The 25,034-nt window shown below is 39.3% G+C and overlaps 1 protein-coding gene across 1 annotated transcript in view; it reads left to right on the top strand.

Moving 5' to 3' along the window:
• Positions 1-25,034, top strand: part of UNC13C (unc-13 homolog C) — a 435,134-nt gene that overhangs the window by 209,290 nt on the left and 200,810 nt on the right. The window contains exons 12-15 of the mRNA XM_075897272.2: positions 1,540-1,690; positions 6,628-6,696; positions 12,706-12,795; positions 14,491-14,619. Of these exons, the coding sequence (XP_075753387.2) occupies positions 1,540-1,690; positions 6,628-6,696; positions 12,706-12,795; positions 14,491-14,619 (439 nt within the window). The remainder of the gene's footprint in view (positions 1-1,539; positions 1,691-6,627; positions 6,697-12,705; positions 12,796-14,490; positions 14,620-25,034) is intronic.

Here is a 25,034-nt window from a genome sequence, read left to right as displayed (position 1 = left end):
TGGGCGTGGAGGATTGATTCATCCCAGCAACCAGTCCATACTAACTTTGTATTTGTGCCTAACGTAACAAAAACTAAGTAGAAGGTTAGGTAATTTTGAAGAGTTTTGTGACTGTGCAAATTAATTACTCATTTATTTCTCGGAAGTCATGATTTTAAAACAAAATTCTGAGGTTACTTGTCCTGAATGACTTGCAATAGGGAGCTAGCAAATTGCAGTATGAGAATTTTTTCCAGCCAACTGCATTTCAATTACAAGGGTCAGTTGATTATATCCTTCAATGTTATATTCTTTTAGGGAAAAAAATTAAAATAAGGACAAGACCTGTGGCTGAAGTATTTGGGAATATACTGGAGATCCATTCTGATTCAGTATGTGACTTATCTTGCTCTGAAATCAATAGGATACAAACCATTGATTCAAACTCAAATCCTGTGGTACTGATTAGTGTCCTTCCTGACTGGTTAAAGCTAGTGAATAAGAGCTGTGTCTGGAAGTGAATGGTGTCCACTATAGGACATCTCGGCTACGTCTAGACTGCAAGCCTCTTTTGAAAGAGGCTTTTCGAAAAAGTGTCTAGACTACAAGCAGATTTTTCGAAAAAAACAGCTGCTTTTTCAAAAGAGAGTCTTGATGCTCTCTTTTGAAAAAGCACAGTTTGCATTCAATAGCACCTTTTTTTGAAAGACTACTTTCAATAAAAGGCATTATTCCTCGTAAAATGAGGTTTACCATGATCAAAAGAACTGCCGCATTCTTTCGATTTACTTTTGAAAGAACATGGCTGCAGTCTAGATGCAGGGGAAAATTTTTTTTTTTTTTTTTCGAAAAAACCCTGTAGTCTAGACACATCCCTCCTGAGTTATGTAAAAAGAGACCTGGTTTCAGAGATCAGATATACTGAAATCTGACTGCTGGATTCCTGCCTCTTGAAGCCCAGAATTTAGTGATGCAAGGCAGCTGGGACCTGACATATGAGAATGCCCTATTGATTCCTATTGAAGCTCTTTGGTTTCTTAAGAGAAATGAAAGATGGAAAGATTTCTAGTCTCAATGACTTTTGGAAATCTCACTTCCAAGTAATAAAGTAGCCCAAAAATAAGTCTCAGTAAAGTGTTAGAAAGAGCCTCTTTATTACTAGCACCCAAATGTTTCCTGCCTGAAACTAACCTGCATAGTGTGGAGGTAGCCTTCTGTGATGACACATTTTACATTTCATAAACATTTTTCTTTTAATACAAATATAACTATAATAATACAATCACATTTTATTTTTGTAATTGATACAACAAACTAACATTCCAGTTGTATTCAGTTTCAAATTGCAGTGTACAACCCATAGCAGTAGTATAGATCAGGGTTAGATTTTGATCCCATGTGTGCCAATGTAGGTCCCAAGAGATGCTGTTTGGCATCAGTGATGTTACTTTGAAATTTACAGTGGTGGAAATGAAAGGGGAAGCTGCCCAGAGAACACTTGGAATGTATCTGTATTGCATACTTCTAACATTTTAATATTAATTTCTGTTTGCATTTTAGGCACTTTTCATGTCTGTCTTCTAAATATATGTGCCCTGGAGTTCCAGCAGTAATGAGTACCTTGTTGGCCAACATAAATGCATTTTATGCTCACACGACAGCGACAACTAATGTGTCTGCCTCAGATCGCTTTGCTGCTACCAACTTTGGTGTAAGTCCCATTCCTTTATCCTAGAAATATGATAGAATTCCCAGTATCTACTTCCTTAAGAGTTGATATAGTATGGAACCTATGACATTAGGGATGACAATATTTTCAAAAGTGTCTGATGCTGTATCTACACTTGGAGTTAGGGTTGTGATTCCCAGCCCACAAAAACATATTTTCACTGGCTTTCATCAGGCTAACAGGCTAAAAATAGAGGTATAGCCACAGTAACGTGGGCGGCAGCAGCAAGTAATAGAATGAGCTAGCTATCCCAAGTGCGTACTAGTAGGGTCCAGGTACATTTTTACGTGGGCGCCTAATCTGTGTTGTTACTTACTGCTGCCGATGCTACCTTGGCTACACTACATTTTCTAGTGCTCTAGTTCAATAAAAGCTGGTGTGATTATATCTGCGCAACCCTAATCGTAAGAGTTGGAGTAGCCTTAGTCAGTTCTGACATGAGAGTTAATGCTTTAAAAAATTGTGCACTGGATCATTTGGTAAGTTAACATTAGAATACTGCATACTTTGGTCACATCTTTTTTTAAACTCTTATATCCACAAAGGTTGATGGAGTAGGGCATACACATTAGTGACATTTTGAATTAAATGCACATCAGAAGGATTTTGTTTTGATTTCAAGTAGAAGTTTACAAACACATCACAATGCTATATTAAATTAATAGACCGGTTATTGGCTTCCGTGGGCCTTCTTGGACATAATAGATCTGGCCCTAAATCATCAAAATTAAGCCTTCAAGTTCAGGATCATTAGCATAAGAATATTTGTACTGACGTTCTTTTAAAAAACTTATGCATGTCAGTAATAGAGAAACGTTATAATTAAGATTCAATGTCTTTCCATATGAGTGTGTAACCATCAGTAGCTGAAACAAAACTAAGAATTTCCCTCTAACTCATTACAATTATAACTCATTTATAGTTCTTTCTAACTCATTATAATTCCACATATATACTAGGAATTCAGTAGAAGTTCCTTTCCTTTGTCTCCATCATTAGGGAAAGTGCTTGTAATAAACCTTTCATCTGAGAGACTAAAGATTGCACCTTCTGTTTCAGGTTCAGTACTGAGCTCTCCTCCCAAACTCCTCTTTTGTAGAATTAAATGGCATCAGGAGTATTACAAAACACGGTTGATCAAAGCATGCCAGTCCTGTGTAGGGAAAGTGAAGTTCAATATGATTTTTCTCTTTGTTATCATTGGAATGACTTTTAAAGTTAGACTTCTGGTACAATGATTTTAAGCAGGCTCATTCAATAGGCAAGACAAGAAAGCTGTGTGGAATTAAAAAGTACTGCATACTAAAGATGAGATCATGAGATGATGTAATATCTGCCCTCAGAGTTGACAAAGCAGCCCAAGCGGGAGATCATGATTCTCGTGGTTCCCCAGCAGCTCCAGAGAGGGAGTAAACTCTGGTGTGTCAATGTCTGGCAGAGTGTATACTGCCCAGTGCTTTGGAGATGGCAGAACTAAGGATCTGCTCATTTTTTCCCAACCTACACTTCCCCTACACTTCCCCTCACCTACTGCTTCTACTCCCACACTGCTACTCCTGAGACGAGTAGCTAGAGCAGGGACATAAACACAGTTTGGCTGTGAATAATTCATATATTAAGTCTTCATTTTTTTCAGTTTGCATCTCTATTATTTGGACGTCAGCCATTTTCAAAGAACGACTCTGATTCATTACAAAATGCAAACACACACTAATAATTTCTAAAATATTTATCAACATCTATTTTAATAAATTTGGGATTTAGTCAAATATCATACACAATATTAATGAAGTACAAGTGCAGCTGCATGAAACACTTTCCGGAACTTTAAGGCCCCTCTCCAAAACTCAGTGAAATGAAAGCATTTCCATTTCTGCGTGCTTTGCAAGGGCATTATTAACAATGATAAAATCTGGCCACTAAGCCAACAAAGATTAATTCTATTTGTTTTCAACAGAGGATACAATCGGCAGAATTTGGCCAATAAAATAATTGTCTGTATCTGAAATAGTTTTTAATATTTTTTGTAAGGAAAATTTATCCTAGGCATTTTTCCACAGTATGCAGTAAATCAAATTTACATATGTTACTATGTATGGCATTGTTATACTTTCTCTATGAGGAGACTTGCATTCTTAGAGAAATAACTGAAGCTGAATATTTGTGGAGGAAATGCAAACTAGCTCCTCTGTGGAGTAGAATTGGTATCTGTCAGCCTCATTTGTATAATAATCTTGGGAAAGGATGATTTTGCTTATCATTGCAGAATCATGGAACCATTCCAAGGGCCTGATACTGCAAGAGTTTACCACTGGGAGTGGTTGATAATTAACCCTTATGTGCTAGGGGGATAATATTTACTAACCTTTAGATATCTAACTCCCTTTGGCAACTTATTCCAAACTTATTCCACTCCCTTAGGACATCTTATGATTTCATTTTAAATCATATTTCCAAAAAATAATCAAGACTTAACTGTTGCATCCATTAAATAAATATTGAACAAATATTGTATTACATTTCTATTCATTGTTGTTTTAAAATATGTTGGGGTTAATGGAGCTATTTTTGACAGCAAGGATTATAGCCAATAATAAAAGTAGGATCAGATCTTCAGTTTGGAGCATCTCTCGCAATGTACTGGGACTTTCTGATCCTGGAACATCTGTGGTCCCACTGTTGCCAGACTAAAGAGTCCTGGTTTATAGAGGTGCAATCTGTAGTAATAATGATAGTGACGTTCTGTAGAGTTTACATCTTAAAAGTACTATCAGATTATACATGATTTATTTATTACGTTACCAGATATTCTGGTGATAGAATTTAGTTTGTTTATTCGGTTTCTAATTTTAAAAGTACATTGTTGGTTTGATATGAAATCATTCTGGCTCTTACTCTACTGTTGCAATGGCATTCAGTTTCAACAGTGAACTCTTTATCAGATGTTTTAAGTTTGATCCAGGTTTTGAAATTTAAAGTTTTTATTTTTTTTCACCCTGGATTTTCTCTTCTTTATTTCCATTTTGTTAGTGATCAGAACTTTTTTTTATCCTCATCTTGGAGGGGAAGATTAAGTCTTCTTTCTGATGTTAATGCCAATTTAACTTTGACGCAAATACAAATCCAATTTGTAGTTCAACAGATGGGTAGAAAGACAGTATTAAAAACATCCCTAATAGAGATTCTGGGTTCTACCCCCCTCCCCCCCAAACAATTGATTTATAGGCAAAATATAAGATTATTTTTCTCATTTCTGAAACCCTCTTGGGTCAGGTTGCATGACAGTGGATAGCTAAGCTACATACTGTTTATCTAAAAGAACATCCCAAATTCAAGTCCTAGTCTTCATCTGGAATGATTTGCTTGAGTATGTCAGTGGAGATTTTTAACATGACATAAACATCCCCTTTTGTGTTGAACACCGAAGGGAACTGTGCCAGATCAAAGGCTTTGTGTAGGTTAGTACTCATCTGGAATATGAGAGGAAGAGGGAGAGTGCAAGTTATACCAGGGTCACATCATTGCATGTTTCAGCAGTGCTGTACATATCAGACCATATGTTGATGGATATCAGATCTTGCGGCTTCCAGCAATGCATAGACTTTACATATTCAGATTGGGGATGTGAAATCCCATTTAATCAGTTCACTGGTTAAACTTTATGTTTAACTGATTAACCACTTAACTGGGATCCACAGGCGGGGGATAGCTCTGGCCCTACCAGGCTAAGTCCACCATGGGTGGGGGTTGCTCAGGCCAGGCTCACCACACCACAGGCAGGCCAGGCTGGAGTGCCCCTGCCCATGGCGCAGCGTGCCCAGATGGTCTGGAGTGCCCCCAGCCTGCAGCACAACTGGTCCAGCTGGGCTGGAACAGCCCCTTCTCCCCCCACATCAGGCACAGGACTGCTCCAGTTCAGCTGGGCCACCCATTAACTGGGTGATACTTATCAGGTAATTAGTTAACCAATAACATCCCTAATTCAGGTGGTGTGATTGCATGTTTCTTTGCAATTATGTAAAGAGTATGTGTTACAACACACAGCAACACAAGTCTTAGGACTTCGGTGTTTTAATAAAAACTTTTTTTTCTGGATTAAGCATGCAACTCTCATTAACATCACTGCGACTCATACAGTGAAATTGTGTGTACTGCATTAAAATTTTATCCCTGGGTCTTCATAAGCTAAATTCACAAGTTAACCTTGATTTTCCAAGGGAGAAGCTATTGCTCAGATAGGTTTCAGAAGGCCACCATCTCTAGGGAGTCATTTTCATACATATTTTTACCTCTTGCTAAAAATCCCTTATACAAACAAATAATGTGCCCTACAGTTTTAAAATGGGCAAGCAGTATTTTGTAATGAGCTGTATATAGAAACAGAATAAGCCAATCTTTTCTGAAGAAGCCCATGTCCATGACTGAAAACCTTTTAACTTGAATTTGAGTTGATTCTGTTGTTGTTCAGTCTGCTGACAATGTGTGTGTGTGATGGTGGTGTTTTTGTTTTTGTTTTTTATTATTCCTTGGGTACTTTTGATTTAGCTGTTTACTTAACAATGCATCAGTTATTAAGATAAAGAAAAGCAGTTATGGGGAACGGCTGCTGTGCTTCACTAAGGCATTTTAAGGCATCATGATTGTGAATGAATGCCAGAAATTTGTACTATATTAGATGAATCATGAAATATGGCAGAAGGCATAACACATTTAGTTTCTGATGTACTTAGAGTTATGTCAGACCTATGCTTTTATACAAATAAATTGAAAACAACACACTTTCCAAACAATCCAGAAGGGAAGACAGCAGGTTGTATGCTTTATGATAACTGTGTGGGCTATAGATTTACACTCATAACTACAGATACATGGCATCCCATTATATCTCATGTGCAAATCTTCTTGTCTTCTTTGTACAGAGGGAAAAATTCATAAAACTGCTGGATCAATTGCACAATTCATTGAGGATTGACCTATCTAAATACAGGGTATGTACAACAGATTTTACTCAGGAACCAAATCATACATTGTTTAGTATAAATATATCAGTGTTCTTTATTTGCTTATAACAATTTTAGACATTAATCACTCATCTCCCATGAAGTTTGAAAGCATCAAAGTTCTAACACTGTATCATCAGTCCTTGAGTTAGAATTCAAATCTTAGGACTTCAGTGTTTTAACAAAAACATTTTTTTTCGGGATTAAGCAAGCTGTTCTGTTTCTTCTGGAGACTAAAATCTCTGGGGTATGTCTAGACTACATGGCTCCATCAATGGAGCTATGTAGATGAGCTTTCTAGATATAAGGAAGTGAAGAGGTTATTTAAATAATCGCCACTTCATTTACATCAAAATGGCTGACGCGCTGTGCTGATCAGCTGTTTGGTGGCACAGCGCAGTAGTCTGGACACTCCATGGTCGACAAGGGAAGCCCTTGTCAACTACTCCATTATGTCTCATGGAGTGAGGCTTACCAGGGAAGTTGACAAGGGTTTCCCTTGTCGACTGCGGAGCGTCCAGACTCCCACGCTGTGCCACCAAACAGCTGATCGGCATAGCGCGGCAGCCATTTTGATGTAAATGAAGCAGCAATTATTTAAATCACCATTTCATTTCCCTTTTTCGAGTACACTAATCTATATGGCTCCGTCGATGGAGCCATGTAGTTTAGACATACCTTCAGAAAAGAAGGTAATTGTGTGGTATTGAAATTGTGGGGCATTTTTGAGGATTTAGGAAATCAAAGTTTCATTCAGCTTAAATGTCTGTCTGTGGCTTCCTTCAGTGTTGAAGAAAGATATCCACTCCCTATCAGACTATAAGGATAGTTGACTAGCCCTTTGATAATATGAGGCCATTAAGGGTGTGTCTACACAGCAGTTATCATATATATAGTAGCCCAATGTCTGTGACTCTGTAACACTGAAACTCTGGCTATTCCCTCTGGGCGGTGTTGTTGCCTCCCACCATGGCACTTGGCTGACTTCTGCGCCACTCAGTTGGGCTGCCGTGCAGGTGCAAGCAGCCGTTTAAGGTCCGCGCTTCTCATTCAGCATGGCGGTGCTGCATGGGGAGCGTGGGGCCCAAATGGCCACTTGTGCTGCTTGCTCCCACGTGGCAGCCTGACTGAGTGGTGCAGAAATCAGCCGAGCACCATGGTGGGAGGCAACACCATCGTCCAGAGGGAATAGCCAGTGGGCGGGGCCTGGATGAGCGTGCATCTCTGATGTCAGGAAAGGGCACTGGATTCAAAAGGAGGAAAGCGGAGCAGATGCAGAGGAGCAGAGAGGAGAACAGAGGAGGCAGAAGACAGCGAGAGAGAGTGAGAGAGACGCAGCAGAAGGAGAAGAGAAACACAGAGTGAGAGGCGGTAGGGGGAGAAGAGAAAGAGAGAGAAGAAGAGAGAGGCAGGAGGCGGGAGAGAGAGAGAGAGAGAGAGAGAGAGAGGGTGAGGCAGTAGGAGGAGAAGAGAGAGAGAGGCCGTTTGTGCCACTTGCTCCCGCACAGTGGCCTGGCTGAGCAGCACAGAAGTCAGCCGAGCGCCACGGCGGGAGGCAAAGGGGGGTGAGGCGGTGACGTACATGCCCGGGGGGGGGCAGACAAGTGTGCATCCCAGAGGAGAGTGGAGAAAGAGTGAGAGGCAGGAGGGGGAGAAGAGAAAGAGAGAGACAGAGAGAGAGAGGCAGAAGGCGGAGGAGAGATGAGAGAGAGGGGGGGGAGGCAGTTGGAGGAGGAGAGAGAGAGAAAGAGACACAGAGCGAGAGATAGGAGGCTAAGGAGAGAAGACCGACGTGGAGGAAAGACCTGAAAATTCCGTCTTATGATGGGCTAATTGGCTAGTTTCAGAATAACAGCTATTATTCCAAAATAACTATGCAAGCTTCTACACAGCAATTCAGTTATTTTGAAATTATTTCTAAATAACGGACAGCTTATTCCGACTTCTGTAAACCTCATTCTATGAAGAATAATGCCTACTCCAAAATAGCTATTTCTAAATAAGGCATGTGTAGATGCTTCACTTTTCTGCTATTTCAAAATAGCCCTTTACCAGGGCCAGTTGATGTTATTCCTCATGGGGTTCTAACTCGAGATAGCATGTCTACATTAGGGAAGCATGCCTCAGACTAACTTTGATGCTTCCATGCAGTGTAGATGTGCTGTTTCAAAATAAGATATTTCGGAATAACTGTTCCATAATAGTGATAGAAATGTAGCCGTGTTAGTCTGGGGTAGCTGAAGCAAAATGCAGGACAATGTAGCACTTTAAAGACTAACAAGATGGTTTATTAGATGATGAGCTTTCGTGGGCCAGACCCATTTCCTCAGATCAAATAGTGGAAGAAAGTAGTCACAACCATATATACCAAAGGATACAATTAAAAAAATGAAGAAATATGAAAAGGACAAATCACATTGCAGAACAGGAGAGGGATGCGGGGGGGGGGGGGGAGGAAGGAAGGTAAGTGTCTGTGAATTGATGATATTAGAGGTAGGGAGAGTGGGATGTTTGTGAGTTAATGGTATTAGAGGTGATAATTGGGGAAACTATCTTGGTAATGGGTGAGATAGTTCAAGTGTTTGTTGAGTCCTTTTTGGAAAGTGTCGAATTTTAACATGAATGACAGTTCAGAGGATTCCCTTTCAAGTGCAGATGTAAAAGGTCTTTGTAGCAGAATGCACGTGGTTAAGTCATTGAGAGAGTGTCCTTTCTGGTTAAAATGGCAAGAAACTGTTTTTTCTTTGTGATCTTGTCTGATATCTGTTTTGTGGGCATTAATCCTTTGGCGAAGTGTCTGAGATGTTTGTCCAATGTACATAGCAGACGGACACTTTCGGCACATGATAGCATAGATTATATTTCTGGATGCGCAGGAATATGTGTTCTTGATCTTATAACTCACTTGGTTAGGTCCAATAATGGTATCAGCAGAATGAATATGTGGACAAAGCTGGCAATGGGGTTTGTTGCAAGGGAAGGTACCAGGGTTGGTATTAGTGTGGTATGTCCTGTGGTGGTTGGTAAGAATCATCTTGAGGTTAGGTGGTTGTCTATAGGAGACTATGGGTCTGTCTCCCAGAGCCTCTTTGAGTATGGTATCCTGTTCCAGTATAGGCTGTAGTTTATTGATAATGTGTTGGACAGGTTTAAGTTGGGGGTTGTAGGTGATGACAAGTGGTGTTCTATTGTTGGTTTTCTTGGGTCTGTCTTGAAGTAGATGGTTTCTAGGTATTCGTCTGGCTCTTTCAATTTGCTTTTTTATTTCTCTGGGTGGGTAGTTGAGGTTTATAAATGCTTGGTAGAGATCCTGAAGCTTCTGGTCTCTGTCAGTGGGATTAGAGCAGATGCGGTTGTAACGAAGGGCTTGGCTATAGACGATGGATCGTGTGGTGTGTTCTGGATGGGAGCTGGAAGCATGTAGGTAACTGTATGAGTCGGTGGGTTTTCTGTAAAGAGTGGTGTCTAATTTTCCATTGTTGATTTGTACGGTGGTGTCCAGGAAGTGGATCTCTCGCGTAGAATGGTCCAGGCTGAGGTTGATGGTGGGGTGTAGGTTGTTGAAATCTCTGTGGAATATCTCCAGTGTTTCTTGGCCATGCGTCCAGATCATAAAGATGTCATCGATGTACCGTAGGTAGAGGAGGGGTGAAAGGGGACGGGAGTTGAGGAAACGTTCTAGGTCAGCCATAAAGATGTTAGCATACTGAGGGGCCATGCATGTACCCATGGCTGTGCCGCTGATCTGGAGGTATAAGTTGTTCTCAAACTGGAAATAATTGTGGGTGAGAACAAAGTTACATCGGTCTGCTATCAGGTTGGCAGTAGTGTCCTCTGGGATAGTGTTTCTAATTGCTTGTAATCCGTCTTCATGTGGGATGTTGGTATATAGAGCTTCTACATCCATGGTGGCAAGGATGGTATTATTGGGGAGGTTATCGATGTTTTGTAGTTTCCTTAGGAAGTCAATAGTGTCTCGGAGATAGCTGGGGATATTGGTTACGAAGGGTTTGAGAAGAGTGTCTACATAGCTGGATAGACCAGTAGTGAGCGTGCCAATACCAGAGATGATGGGACTTCTGGGGTGCTATAATAGCTTATTCTGAAATAACTGTGCAGTGTAGACATAGGTTAAATGACCACGAAAAATGTTTCCTGACTATCAATCTGCTTGCTAATATAGGGAATTCTTATTTCACTTACATTCAGATTCATTAAGCTTATTATGAAACTATAGGTTGAACCTCTCTAGTTCGACACTATCTGGTCTGGTAACATCAGTAGTCCGGCATGATTTTAGTTAAGTGGACATCCAGCTAATTAAAATCATGCCGGACCATGGATGTTGCTGGACCCTGTGGTTTCCTGTGGTCCTGTAAAGTTTGTTTACAGCCACCAGTCCAGGCTCTCAGTGTTCTGTGCTGTTATTTAGCTCTAATTTACCCCTAAATGTCTTCTAATAACCTAGTAAGCAGTGGAAGTGTTGGTAATTCTGAGAGACAATATTGGCATCCTGTGGTTTGGGAAATTCCCTGGATTGACACCACTTAGGTCCAGAGAGTGCCGGAAAAGAAAAGTTCAACCTGTATCTGATCTTTAGATTGTGTATTAATTATATCAATTACTCAAGGATCCCCAATTTTCATTTGAGGGTTGTCAGGTTCTTGTTCTAAGATCAGGCCCAGTATTATTGAAATATAGCAGTTACAAACACTTCAACTTCGTAAGACAGAGATACTACAGAATGTACATCTGCATGTCCGCTCATAACATCCCTCACAGAACAACTGGAAGTGTTGGCCATCATCTTCCTCATCACCATCCCCTTCCCCTTCATCACCAATGGCCATCATTGTGGCACCTCCGAAAGACTACGTCTCCTTCTCCTACTGCCCCTAAGCTGGGATGTCCCTTTCGTAACATGTTATGCTGATGCCGTTACATTTAATACATATTTAATAGGTGATTTTTCCTCTTTTCCTTATTTGTATTTTTCCCTTATTAATGTTGGAATATCTTTTTTCTATAGGTTTGTGTATCAATTATCTCAACTTAGTGTCAAATATGTCAATTCATTACCATGGCCCTTTTGCATTTAGGTATCACATTTGTTATTTCCATTCTAGCCAGTTATTTTGGTTTTTCCCAAGTTGTGGTGTACCTATTAAGTTTCAAAGGGTATGAACTTAGGAAAACCCCTCTGCCAATCTGCTTTAACACATCATATGTGAACCTTATGCTTTAGCTCATTGCCATGCAATAGATGAACCATCCTGAACATATGTATTCTCACTTTGTCATAGCTCAACATAACTTCTCTTCCTAGAGGCCACACAACAGTGTCTATCTCATACACATCATATTTGCAGTTTTACTAAGGCCCTTCACTTCTATTTTTAACTCCCTAAGTACTCTGAGTTTTCAATTGGGCTTTTAATCTGTACTAAGTTTGTTTAAAGTTTATGGGCCACAAGGTTTATGCTAACTTGCTGAAGCTAAAGCTTACAGAATATAGACCTGGATTTCTTGTGTATCTAGGGCAAAGTTGCATATAATGCAAAGAAAGCTAAGCTATAGTACCAATAAATATAACAAAGGCCAACTAGCCCACTGAGCTGTAGAACTGATTTATACATTATGTGAAGCAAACAAAAGGCTTCCCTTTAACTCATAAATAGCATTTCTTTAATCTTCTCATTGCAGAATTGTTTCTATGAGATTTTTAAGAGTAGGCAATGCAACATTTTTAAACTTGTTATCACAGACCGTAAGAGTTCCAAAAATGGTCAGTTTGGACCTTATGCTGTTCCCATTGATGTCAGTAGGTGTTTACTGGTGACTACAGGGGAAGTATACATGGACCAAACATGGAGCATTGTTAATAATCCCACCCACTGTGTTTATTGTTTTCTTTGTTTTCCTGAAAGATTTTTTTCCTTAACATTTAATGGTCTTGCCTTTAACATTATACTCATTTCCTTTTCCTCAATTAACTAGGATAACTTTCCTGCCAGTAATTCTGAAAGGCTACAAGACCTGAAATCAACAGTCGACCTGCTTACCAGCATCACTTTTTTTCGAATGAAGGTACCATAATTTCTCTGTTACTGGCACCAGAAAAACATAGCACACATTTATTTTCTAGGAAATTCATACTGTATTGGCTACTCTTGATCACCACTATTAAACGTCAGTGATTAGGATGGGCTCTTGATACCTTAGCTTGATGAATCCTTCACTGAGGCTAGATTTAAGTTTAAATTTAGATTTAAGTTTAGATTATAGTCTAAATTTGTATTTCAGCTGCTGCAGTTTTAATTAAATCCCTAAGCTGTCTGAAGATCTAGCTAAATGGAAATCTTTTACTGAAAGAATGAAAAAGTGAATCAATTCAGAAGTGCTGTACATTATCTTTATCTTTCTCTGGTTTAACTGAAGACATTATTGAACTGTAGCTCTTAAGAATCCACAGTAGAACCTCAGAGGTACAAACACAAATGGAGGTTGTTCATAACTCTGAAATGTTCAAAACTCTCAACCAGGCCTGCCAATGTGGTGAGAGGCAAAAGAGGGCAACTGCCCAGGCGATTCGTAGGTGCCTGGGGCTCCCAGCCACTGCCACTAGCCTAGGACCCTTTAAATATCTTCCAGCGCCCCAGGTGGCACATTGCAGATCCCCATGTCATGCATGCCAGGTGGCACTGTGAGCTGGCTACCCCAGCCCTTCCCCTTCCACCTGAGGCCTTGCTCCTTCTGAGAGCACGGAGCTAGCACCCTTGTCCAGAGGCCCAGTGGGTCTGTCGGCCCGCGTCCTCTCAACAAAATGTGGGTCTTTCAAAAGTTTAAAACTGAACGTTGCCTTAAGACAGCTTTGAAACTTTACTATGCAAGAAAAAAATGCTGCTTTTAACATTGTTAAATTAAACAAGCTCAGGAAGTTTCCTTACCTTGCCAATCTGTTTTAAACTTTCCCTTTCTTTTTTTAATAGTTGATATTTAACACAGTACTGTCCTCTACTTTATTCATTGGTTCATTTGTTTTATCTCTGTTGCCTGATTGCGTACAGTAATTCCTCATTTAACACTATAGATGCATTTCTGAAAATGTTTGTGCTAAACGAAAATGTGCTACGCGGGGTCAAATTTCCCATTAAAAATAATGGAAAAGATGGGGGTTGTGTTTCAGGTGATGGTGGCAAAGTCAATTTTTTGTTGGTGCTGGGTCATCAATGTCAACATTAGATATCTAGCAACACAAGATATCTAGCAACACAAATTGCCGCGGTTTGTTAAAACACAAAGATAAACACATAAGTGAGTGGAGGAGCGCTGTGACCACGTGTATTAATCTGCTCATGCGTATTACCGCTGTTTTCACCAACTTATACTGCCATGCAAAGTACTCCTCTACTTGATTATTTTCGTGTTATTTCGGGGATGGCCATGTTATTCAAAAAAGTTCCCTAAAAAAAAATCATGCTATTGTGAAAACGAGTTAAGTGGGCACATGTAATTACTGTTAAACATGTAATTACTGTACTTCCGGTTCCAAATGGGATGTGTAATTGACTGTTCATAACTCTGAGGTTATGCTGTATGTAACAGCTGTATTTATGAAGAGAATCTTTTGTTCAGTTTTATTCCCTTGCCATAGCTGAAACCAGCTTTACTCCTGCCAATTCTGCACTAGACAGATAATTCACAAGACAATGTATATGTAATTCTAGTCCAGCTGTTTCTGAAATTCTCTTTTTTTTCTGATTTTATTAAATCTTCTGTAAGGTCCTGGAACTGCAGAGTCCACCTCGAGCCAGTATGGTGGTTAAAGACTGTGTCAGAGCTTGCCTGGACTCTACCTACAAGTATATTTTTGACAACTGCTATGAACTCTATTCTCAGCTAATGGATCAGGTGAGACCAACTTTGGAATTTCTTGATGCCTTTTTTCATTCTTTTCTGATGTTTATGAGAGTCAGGTAGTAATACAATAATTACAGGACAAAAAAGAAATCAGTTGACCAATACATTTGAATAGTTTCATTATATATAAGTACTATGACTAAGAACTGTTATATCGGTAGGGTAAAAAGGGAGGAAGCAAGGTATAATAAACTCACAGATGGGTTATGGACACTAAAACAATTAACTATATGAATATCAAAATTAATGAGAAAATGTATAAATCCTTAAATATATATTCTTCCTTGCATGGGGCAAGAAGGTAAATATGTTTGTGACTTTCTGGAAGAAGAAAATAGAGTGATTACTGTGTGAGGTCAATAGGAAAATAGAAAAAAAAATCCCATATTTCTTCAAAACCATTCAATGGTTCCTTCCAGAGATTTATATGTTGCTCACTTTACTGGCTGTAGGAAAGAGGTGTTATAACCATTTGATGAAAGTGACATGCTGTATTCCTGGAGCTTTAGATTTATATTTTAACAACTAAGATGCATACTTTTTGTATTTACCTCAGAAGGAGTGGAATTTGGTATTGTTATTAAAAAAGGAAGGTGTTCCTGCTAGAATATTTCTGAATAAGGACCTATCAAGATCTCAAAAATCAATACAAAATGTAGCCATTTTCTTCTTTCAAATACCACCCCAATCTGTTGCAGATGTCACTTTTTTCTGTAAAGTGCTCAGGAAATCCATTTGATAAATGTTAAAATGAATAAGTTCACAACTCTGACCTACAAAAATACCCATGCCTATACAGAGCACCATTGGTTTCTCCATGTATCATTTGTACAATAACTTTGTCCTGTGAACGTTGGATGGAAATAATACTGACTGACTATTCCCACTTTGGAAAGAGTAAACTATCTAGTTAGGAAAAGACATATATGCTGTAAAGTGTATCCCATATAAGAATATTCTTCTTAGATGTGATTAGACACAGCAAATTGTTATCCAAAAGCAAACTGCTGTCAGATCCAAATACATGAATTCTGACATGCATCTGAGTCAAGGAGTGCAATGCATTGTATCCATGTTGTTCTGAAATGAGAAAGGACTGGGTTATGTTGTTTGAGTTTTGTTTTATGAGCAAACGGATTTATCTCTAGATATCAAACCTTGGGTGAGATAACCTTTCAATAGTACCCTTGAGCAAAACATTTCCTCTGCAAAAAATCAATGGAGTGAATTGAACCGCATTAAGGTTTGTCTGATAAAAACACAAGATTCAGTAACTTTAAGCCTCCAAATACATAAAGGGTGTATGTAGGGAATGAAATACTTCACATTTTTATTTGTTCACCCTTAAGGAGTTATTGACTATTTTGTCAATACTGATATGTCTTCTTACACTATAGCCAAGGACTTTTTTTATATTGTGCTTTTAAGGCATAGTCAGGTTGTAGTGGAAGCACCTTGTTGTGTCTTGATATCATAACACCTGCACATTTATCAGAGCCCTGTAATAACACACCAAGAAATGTTAAGGATAAGGTACTCAATCTCTGTTTTCACTGACCCTAAAGATATATAGTTTTCTAACACCAATTTTCATAGCTTTCTATAAATAAAGTCTCATTAAGGAACAGCCAGCATGGATTTGTAAAGAACAAATTGTGTCAAACCACTCTGATAGCTTTCTTCAATAGGATAACGAGTCTTGTGGATAAGGGAGAAGTGGTGGATGTGGTATACCTAGACTGTAGTAAGGCGTTTGATACAGTCTTGCATGATATTCTTATCAATAAACTAGCTAAATACAACTTAGATGGGGCTACTATAAGGTGGGTGCATAACTGTCTGGATAACCGTACTCAGAGAGTAGTTATTAATGGTTCACAATCCTCCTGGAAAGGCATAACAAGTGGGGTTCCACAGGGGTCTGTTTTGGGACCGGCTCTGTTCAATATCTTCATCAACGATTTAGATATTGGTATAGAAAGTATGCTTATTAAGTTTGCAGATGATACCAAGCTGGGAGGGGTTGCGACTAATCTGCAGGATAGGGTCATAATTCAAAATGACCTGGACAATTTGGAGGAATGATCTGAGGTAAATAGGATGAAGTTTAATAAAGACAAATGCAAAGTGCTCCACTTAGGAAGGAACAATCAGTTTCATACATACAGAATGGGAAGTGACTGTCTGGGAAGGAGTATGGCAGAAAGGGATCTAGGGGCTATAGTGGACCACAAGTTGAATATGAGTCAGCAGTGTGATGCTGTTGCAAAGAAAGCAAACATGATTCTGGGGTGCATTAACAGGTGTGTTGTGAGCAAGACACGAGAAGTCATTCTTCTACTCTACCCTGCGCTGGTTAGGCCTCAATTGGAGTATTGTGTTCAGTTCTGGGCACCGCATTCCAGAGAAGAGTAATGAGAATGATTAAAGGTCTAGAGAACATGACCTATTAGGGAAAGCTGAAGGAATTAGGTTTGTTTAGTTTAGAAAAGAGAAGATTGAGGGGGGACATGATAGCAGTTTTCAGATATCTAATAGGGTGTCAGAAGGAGGAGGGAGAAGACTTGTTCATCTTGGCCTCTGGGGATAGAACAAGAAGCAATGGGCTTAAACTTCAGCAAGGGAAGTTAAATGACAGGAAACAAAGGATAGTAATAAATTACCAGTTTTCACAATAGAGAGAGATAAACACTTGTATTCTGCAGTGATGTGTACTGGGACCAGTGCTTTTCAACATACTCGTGAATGCTCTGGAATAGAGGTAAAGAGAGGTAGCATAATTTGGTGATAATACAAAACTACTCAAGATAGTTAAGTCCACAGCAGATTTCCAAGAGTTACAAAAGGATCTCGCAAAACTGGGTGACTATGCAACAAAATGACAAATGATATTAACTGTCGATAAATGCAAAGTAATGCACATTAGAAAACCTAATTGAAACAAAAATACAAAATGATGGGCTCTAAATCCCTAAATCCCTTTGAAAATGATACTTAGTCTCCTAAATGCGTTAAGTACTGCACACAGAGCACCACAATGATTAAATACCTTTAAAAATATGGGCCTGTGTCACTTCTGAAAATGAGACTTATATATTTCTGGAAATTTGTGTTTGTATCTCTATAGAAAGTTAAGGACCTTTCACAGGTAATATCTTCAAGCTAATCTGTTATTTTTCTAGTTACTTTTTTTTTCCCCTATTTCCCAACCAGTTGTACTTGCATGTACATTCTACTGGTCTTAGAGGTTCCTTGTGATTCAGTATAGATAGTTCTCTATGACCTAGGCAGTGCCCAAGAATTGTGGCACTGAAAGGCATGGTGGAGTAGTTGAACTGGGGCCTTTGATTGGTGCCTTTTTCAGGGGGTGGGAATAGTGACATAGGCCAAGCATCTGATCTTTACAAATGATTTTAATGGCTTTAGGAATGTGCTAAAATACTTAAAATCTCATGGAAATCAGAATCATATTTTTTTAAAGAAAGTGCTAGATGACTGAACATTTGAACATAGCTGCTCCTTAGATTTCTGTAATATTTAAACTTCACTTCAGATTTTGCTGTATCCATCTGTGCTGTGTCAGCTATTTTTCTTGACTGCTCAGAAGCCATGGTGATATCATTTGGGACAGAAAATCAGTCACTAAATAGAGTAGGAATGTCTCAAGCTGAAAATAATATACTGAGTACAATGTACAGGAAGAAGTATGTTCTAGTTATTAGAGCAAGAGATGCACAGAAATCTCTTAACATCGATGGAACTTCCGGTATGCTTAAAGAATATGCATATGTTTTTCAAAGAGCAGCACCATAGTGATTTTCTATCAATAAGATTCATTGATACAGTTCTGTTTGATATTAGCCTTGAAGTCTGCTTCTGTTATGGAGATAATTTAGTCTTCTGCGGTGAATTTTGGAACAGTGACTCTCTATGCGGCAAGTGGCACCAACCCAGATTTCATTTAAAAAGTTTTAAACTGATCTGTCATTGTTTGTTATTGATTTTTACCACAGAGGCACAAAAAAGTTCTTAAATTATTTGAATTCCTATTAAGGTAGCTGGCATAGATCTTCATTCAGTCCCTTGAGACCACTGCAGATCATTTAAGTATAATTTGTGAATCCTAGATAATAGAAATCTCTAATATGTTGTGTTGTTCTAACGTACAAACCTCTACTCAGATGCCTGTTCTTTTTCTTTCTTTGTTTCCTTGAGATTGAAATTATGAACAAAGCACATAAGAAAAGGTTTTAAAAATACTGAAATTACTGGACATTTAACAAATAAAAGGCTATGTGAGGGCCCGATTTTAGAGCATGATGATGTTGCAAATATGCAGGACCTGAGATGCAGAGGGAAAGGTGCCTAAAAACCATGCCATGGCTTCTAGGACTCATCAATTAATAATGAATCAATATACAGTACTATGTAGCACTTTAAAGACTAACAAGATGTTGGGTATGATGTCCATCTTCTTGCACTTGGATAGAAAGATGATGTCTGTCTGAATCTGTGCAAGTTTTTTCATATGGTTGATTGATTTCCATTCCAAACAGCTAAATGTAGTGCCTTGCATGTAGAATAGTGAATCAATCTTTGAGTGCTTGTACTAGCATTTGTCCTCCACCAGATTCAACTGCACAGTGTGTAATGGTTTGAGTTAGTAGGAGGAACAGCTGCTGAGCATCATAATTTGTTGCCATACGATTATTCTTCTACTCCAGTCCTAGAGCCTCCTGCAAGCAGAAATGGCCCACTGCATAATACAGAGAAGCCAGCTAGCTACTTTAAATTGTGTTTGCTGCAACAGCCCTGTAGAGATCAGTCTGCTTGGCTGAGGATCACTACAGTGGATCACGTCCTGCTATCACCCACACTATGTCCTGACTGGTGGGGAGGGACTTGTGAAATTCCTAGAAGCTGAGGACCGCAGGCCATTCAAACAGGTTTTTCCTGCAGATGAAGAAAAGAAAATAAAGACCCACAAATAAAAGAAACAGAGAAACACCTGCTATAGGCAATGATTAGGTAATAGCATAACCCAGAGCTATGGGCTGGCCAGGAAATGAGAGTTTCTAAATTTTTTGTTTCACGTTGGAAAAAAAAATAAACCTTTTAAATATTTTTCACAGAAGAGATTACATAAGAGAGGCTCTAGAATATCCCATTACTTAGGGCACTCAACTGAGATATGGGTATCCCAGCTTCTAGTCCTTGCTCTGCCTGATTCAGGCTTTTGGTTGTTCTAGGGTGAGTCTCTCTGGTATAGACATAGCTTTTCTCTCATTTTGACCAGAACTTCCATCTTGCACCACAGTGAACTTTCTGATGAAAATTTAATCAAAACCTGATCTAGACAGTGCTTGGTCCTGCCATGAGGGCAGGGGACTGAACTCAATGACTTCTCAAGGTCCCTTCCAGTTCTATGATTCTATAAAATCCAGAGCAATACATTTCCACTAAAAGTTTAAATTTCAATGTCAGCATTTTCCGATGGAAAAAGCTTTTATTCTGACCAGCTCAACAGAGCATCTCTATTTCTCAAGCTCCACTAAATAAAAAGGATGAGAAATTTTGCGCAAATGAGAACAAGATGACTCTAGTGCACTCTAATACAAGCTAAATCCATATTATTATGAGAAGAAGAATAGAATATAGTGAGTGTGTAGTCTTAGATCCCTCTTTTCTCCTTTGAGGTATGGGTAATTCCTATTGACATCATAGAGTTCCAGTAGAGGAGAAAGATTTAGTCTTTTTTTCCCCTCTACCCTAACATGCATTCAAGATTCTTTAAAAAGTTTGGTAAAATAAAATCAGATACCCTCATGTAATACATATTTGACCTTTGCAGATTCATTTCCAGTTGAAGCTGCCTTTGCATGAGTTTGGAAGGGGATCCATGGACACACAAGAATTTAGAAAATCTATTCCATAATTAAAAATGGTTTTTTTTCTCTATTCATGCTGTAATATTTTACTCTTTTGCTCAATTCTCTTGGTTTGGTTTGTTTTCTCTCTCTCTTTTCTCTTATAAGCATTATACTGAATGCTGATGAGAAATCTTCAGAAACTAGTCTTATAGTAAAATCTCTTGAGGTTTTTTGTACTTGGATGCAGTTATGCAGTTTTATTTATTTTACTTTCTTCAAAAACAAAAGAACAAGGGATGGGAGGGGAGTTAGTGGGCTTGATTCTGAAATTAATAGGAAATGGTAACAAGTAAGCAAGCATGATCTACATTTGCAATTATCAGGTTTAGCTTTGAGAAGGTGGATGGGTGTGGGTAGCTTTCCATTCGCCCCCCTGCCCGTCCCCACCTCCCCTCCACAAAACTAACCTTTATTATTCATTTAAGCTCTCAAACCCCATATAGCTGATCTATGACACATCCATCTCTTGACATCTAGTTTTAAAATGTAATTTTATTTTAAATTTGTTGTTGTCCTTTATTTTTAAAATCCCATCTATATTCTGTGAGGGAACATCTACACTGCATAGCTATTTTGGGATACTGGAAGTATCCTAAAATAGCTACCCCGCGTCTTAACAAGCCATCTATTGTTTCAAAGTATTTTTCAAAATAACAGGAGCGCTATTTCGGCATCCCGATAACCCTTGTTCCACAAGGGTTAAGGGATGTCTCCAAATAATGTGTTATTTTGAAATTTGGTGCTGTGTAGACATGCCAAATTTCAAAATAACCTATTTTGAAATTCAATCGAAATAAGATACGTAATTTGCATAACGCAAATTGCGTGTCTTATTTTGACTTTAGGGTTCTGTATATATGCACCCTGAGTGTTTTTATTAAGCTCTCATTTGGTTTCTAAGTGTTCCATAAAATGTCCATTTGTTTACCAGGTCGATTTTGTCAAATACGTATGTTTTCACATAAAATGCTTCATACTTTCCATGGTTTCTTGTACCTAATAAATTAATCATGAAGCAGTCTTTGACTAAGTGCTTATACATGCTGTTATTCTGCAACAGATTAAAGTGCTCAGGATGTAACAATGTGAGTTAGTAGAAGGAACAGCTGCTGAGGGTCATAGCTTTTTTGCCATGTGACAGTCACATTTCACTGTTAACATTTACACTGCTGCAGCTGCAATATGGTCTGTTAAATATAACATGCACTTGCCTCTACGCAGAGCCCATTAAAGTAAAATAGTTAAAATGGAATATAAACCAAACTCCATTAGTCTTATTTTCTTTCAGCTTCAAATTGTACCAAAATGCTACCTTCATCTAAAATATTTACATTCCTTTGCATGACTTTGAAAAAACAATACTATTTCTGTTGTCTGGGTATACTGAAAGAAGGATAGGAGACCCTTGATGTGAATTTTAATGAGGCCGCCACTTTATTATATAGATGTGTGGGGCATACAATGTACAGTGTAGGCAAATCCATGTTTCTTCAAATCATTACCCAAGGCTCCATCAACTCACCTTAATTTCCATCCTGGTCCGCAGCCAATGCATGTCTTGGACTTTGAAGGGTTAAGGTGATCTATGAGAATGGGGAAGGGGTAGTTTGGCATCCTGCCATATCAACCAACTCCCCTCCTCTGTGCTGTTCTTTTATCCATTACCTCCTTTTATGTCCTTTACCAGATAATTTTTCTAGTCCCTGGATGCCTTCCCTATGGAGTACTTGCGCTGGACATCTGCCCGGCCTCACATAATTAGTTGAGACATGGGCGGCCATCTTTTCTTCTCACAAGAAGTGTCAACCCTGAAACTTGCTGTGGGGAAGGTGAAAAAACCTCAGTCCACCAGAGCCAGTCTGTTGGTGTGGGAAAAATTCCTTCCCAGCCCTCCTTAAGAAGGCAAGACTAACCCACCAGATAGTCACCTTCTCAAGGAGTGGGAAGGTGGGTGCTGGCTTTGCTTTCTGGATGCACAAAGAGGCTTCCCCTGCCTGGGCTTGTATTTTATACCTTTTGAACCTCAGAATCCTGGGGGTCAGTGACTCAGCACTGCAAAGCTGCATGCCATCCACCTCTTTGCAGCAGTTTCTGACCTCATCCCTCCCCTTCTGCCATAAAGCAGAGCCATCCTCCTTTGGCAAGACCAGACAACTCCTCCCCTGCTTTACTGTGGGGCAGTAATTTTAGCAGGAACTTCCAAAGAAATAGTAATGTAATAGTTGTTCATTTTTTGTAAAGAATGGAAAATTAGTGACACCTTTATCCAAGTTTCTTTTTTTAGGGCATCTGGGTAGGCCAGTTGTCATTAGACATTATCTCTTACACCAAAGTGTCCAACCTACAGCCTGTGGGCCATACGTTGCCCACCAGAGCATTTTATAAGGTTTTTAGCTAACTTCAACTCTGTACACTAATGACAAATTGATTCATTAGCTTTTTGTTGTTGTTTACATAATTTTAGTTTACAGAAGCATGTAACTAGACAATTCTGTGTATAAAAACAACCTAATTACATACCAAACAAACCCAACTTAAAATATAAATCAATATATAATAAATCAATATTAAAATATAGAGAATCTGTTTAGCTCATGCAAGCTTGTATTATACAAGGCCCTCCTCTGTAATAAGGCAGCACACCTCTGTCTTACACAATTATTTTAAAGCTCTATCTTCCAATGAATGCAGTGAGAGCACCTGAAATAAAAAAATTCGATGAATATTTACTGAGAGAGAAAATTGAATTAACTCTGGCTTGGATATGTTACACTCGTCCTTCTGTTCATTTTCTGAAGATATTCCAGAGGATTAATTTGCTGGCAGCAATGTTATTAAAACAAACAATCTGAGAATTGTGCAGTTATGAGCAAGAATAAATGTTAAGCAAATTTTAGGGAATAATTTCAGAATGCAAAATTTTGAAAATAGCTACATGGAAAATGCCTAACATGAACACAACTTTAATAACTGGCACTAAAAGCATTTATTACAGCACAAGTGGCAGAACTATTTTCAGGAGACTAGATTTAATAGGGAGATGATTCAGATAGTTAAGAAATCATTCAAACAGTGCATTTTCAGTGGTTTTCCCAAACATTGGTGTGGAAATGGGGAGTCTGACTTACTGTGTGGTCTTCTGTGTAGGTTGCCCACCAGTATGCAAATGTTGAGTCTAAGCATACAATATTCTGTCTAAGCATACAAGTCATTAACATTAGTAACGCTACGGAAATGCAGTAGGTAGTCAGTTGCCCTGTATGCTGCCATAATCATAATAAGCAACAATAATAACCCATATACCCTTGGCCTCGTGCTTGCTTCTCTAGCTCTGACTGCCCCAAATTCCAGTCTTAGGTCACAGACATTCTTGACTAGCTTCACTCCTGGGCACACACTACTTTCACATGAACTCTAAGGGTATGACTACACATCAAAGTTATTTCAGAATACCAGAGAATCCTGAAATAGCTACCCCATGTCTTTTTACCACGTCCGCTATTTCGAAATATAGTAGACGTGCTATTTTGCCATCCCTGTAAACCTTATTGTACGAGGAATAAGGGATAGCTTAAAACTGTGCTGTGTTGTGAAATTTGGTTTTGTGTAGACAGCACCAAATGACCAAATAAACTATTCTGAGTTTTGGGTGCCGTGTAAATGCACCCTCAGTGAGGAGTGGGAATGTTGTATAGTGTTTCATAAACAGTAATTGGGAGAAAAGGGAGGAGTCCACTAAAGGTGATGCAGATAAGGATGTGCATGCAATTGTGGGATAGGCTCTGGGAAGAATTTGACTTGCCACTGTGATGCCTCCTACTGGCTGCCCTAGGGATTGGCTCTGTATGTCAGTGCATCCTCTTTTGGTGATGTCTGGCCACTGTCACTTCTGCTCCAGGAACCCAAATCACTCCCAGCACCATGGTGTCCTCTTCATAGCACAGCCCTGTGGCTCTGCCACACTCTGTATTCCTCCCTCCCACGGGACATGGTTGCAGTCCCTTAGTCCAGCCACTTCCTCAGTGGCAAATAATGAAGGACTCAGGTCTGGTGCCCATTATTCCAGGTCTCAACCCAGGGATCCTGTATTTGGCTTCCACTTTCTGCGTCTCATCCCAACTCCCTAGTAGATCTCCCTGGGCCACTTCCCATAGCCTTAGCACTCTCTTTGCTCTTGCCTCATGACCTCAGCCTGCAGACCCCTGCTACCTCCAAGAGCTGCCTTTAGCTTCCTGGGTCTCTGCCTGCTGAGTCCAGAGCACTTGCTGCCCTCTGCCTGCAAGTCAGCTTATCCTTCCCCCTATTCAAGCTCCAGGGAGTGACTGAAGATGCTCTGTTCCTCTGACTTCTGTGGAGCCTCTCAACGGCTCTATTAACCCTTTTGAGCCCAGTATGTAGGGGGTACCCCATCACACACGAGAGACAGATTAGCCCAAAACAGTGAAAGATGGTTCTTATGTGGCTGACTGCTTGCTT

Source organism: Pelodiscus sinensis, chromosome 14 (genome assembly GCF_052426305.1).
Source record: "Pelodiscus sinensis isolate ZL-2025 chromosome 14, ASM5242630v1, whole genome shotgun sequence".
NCBI lineage: Eukaryota > Metazoa > Chordata > Testudines > Trionychidae > Pelodiscus > Pelodiscus sinensis.
Note: the sequence above shows the minus strand (reverse complement) of the source record. Positions and strands in the feature narration are given on the sequence as shown.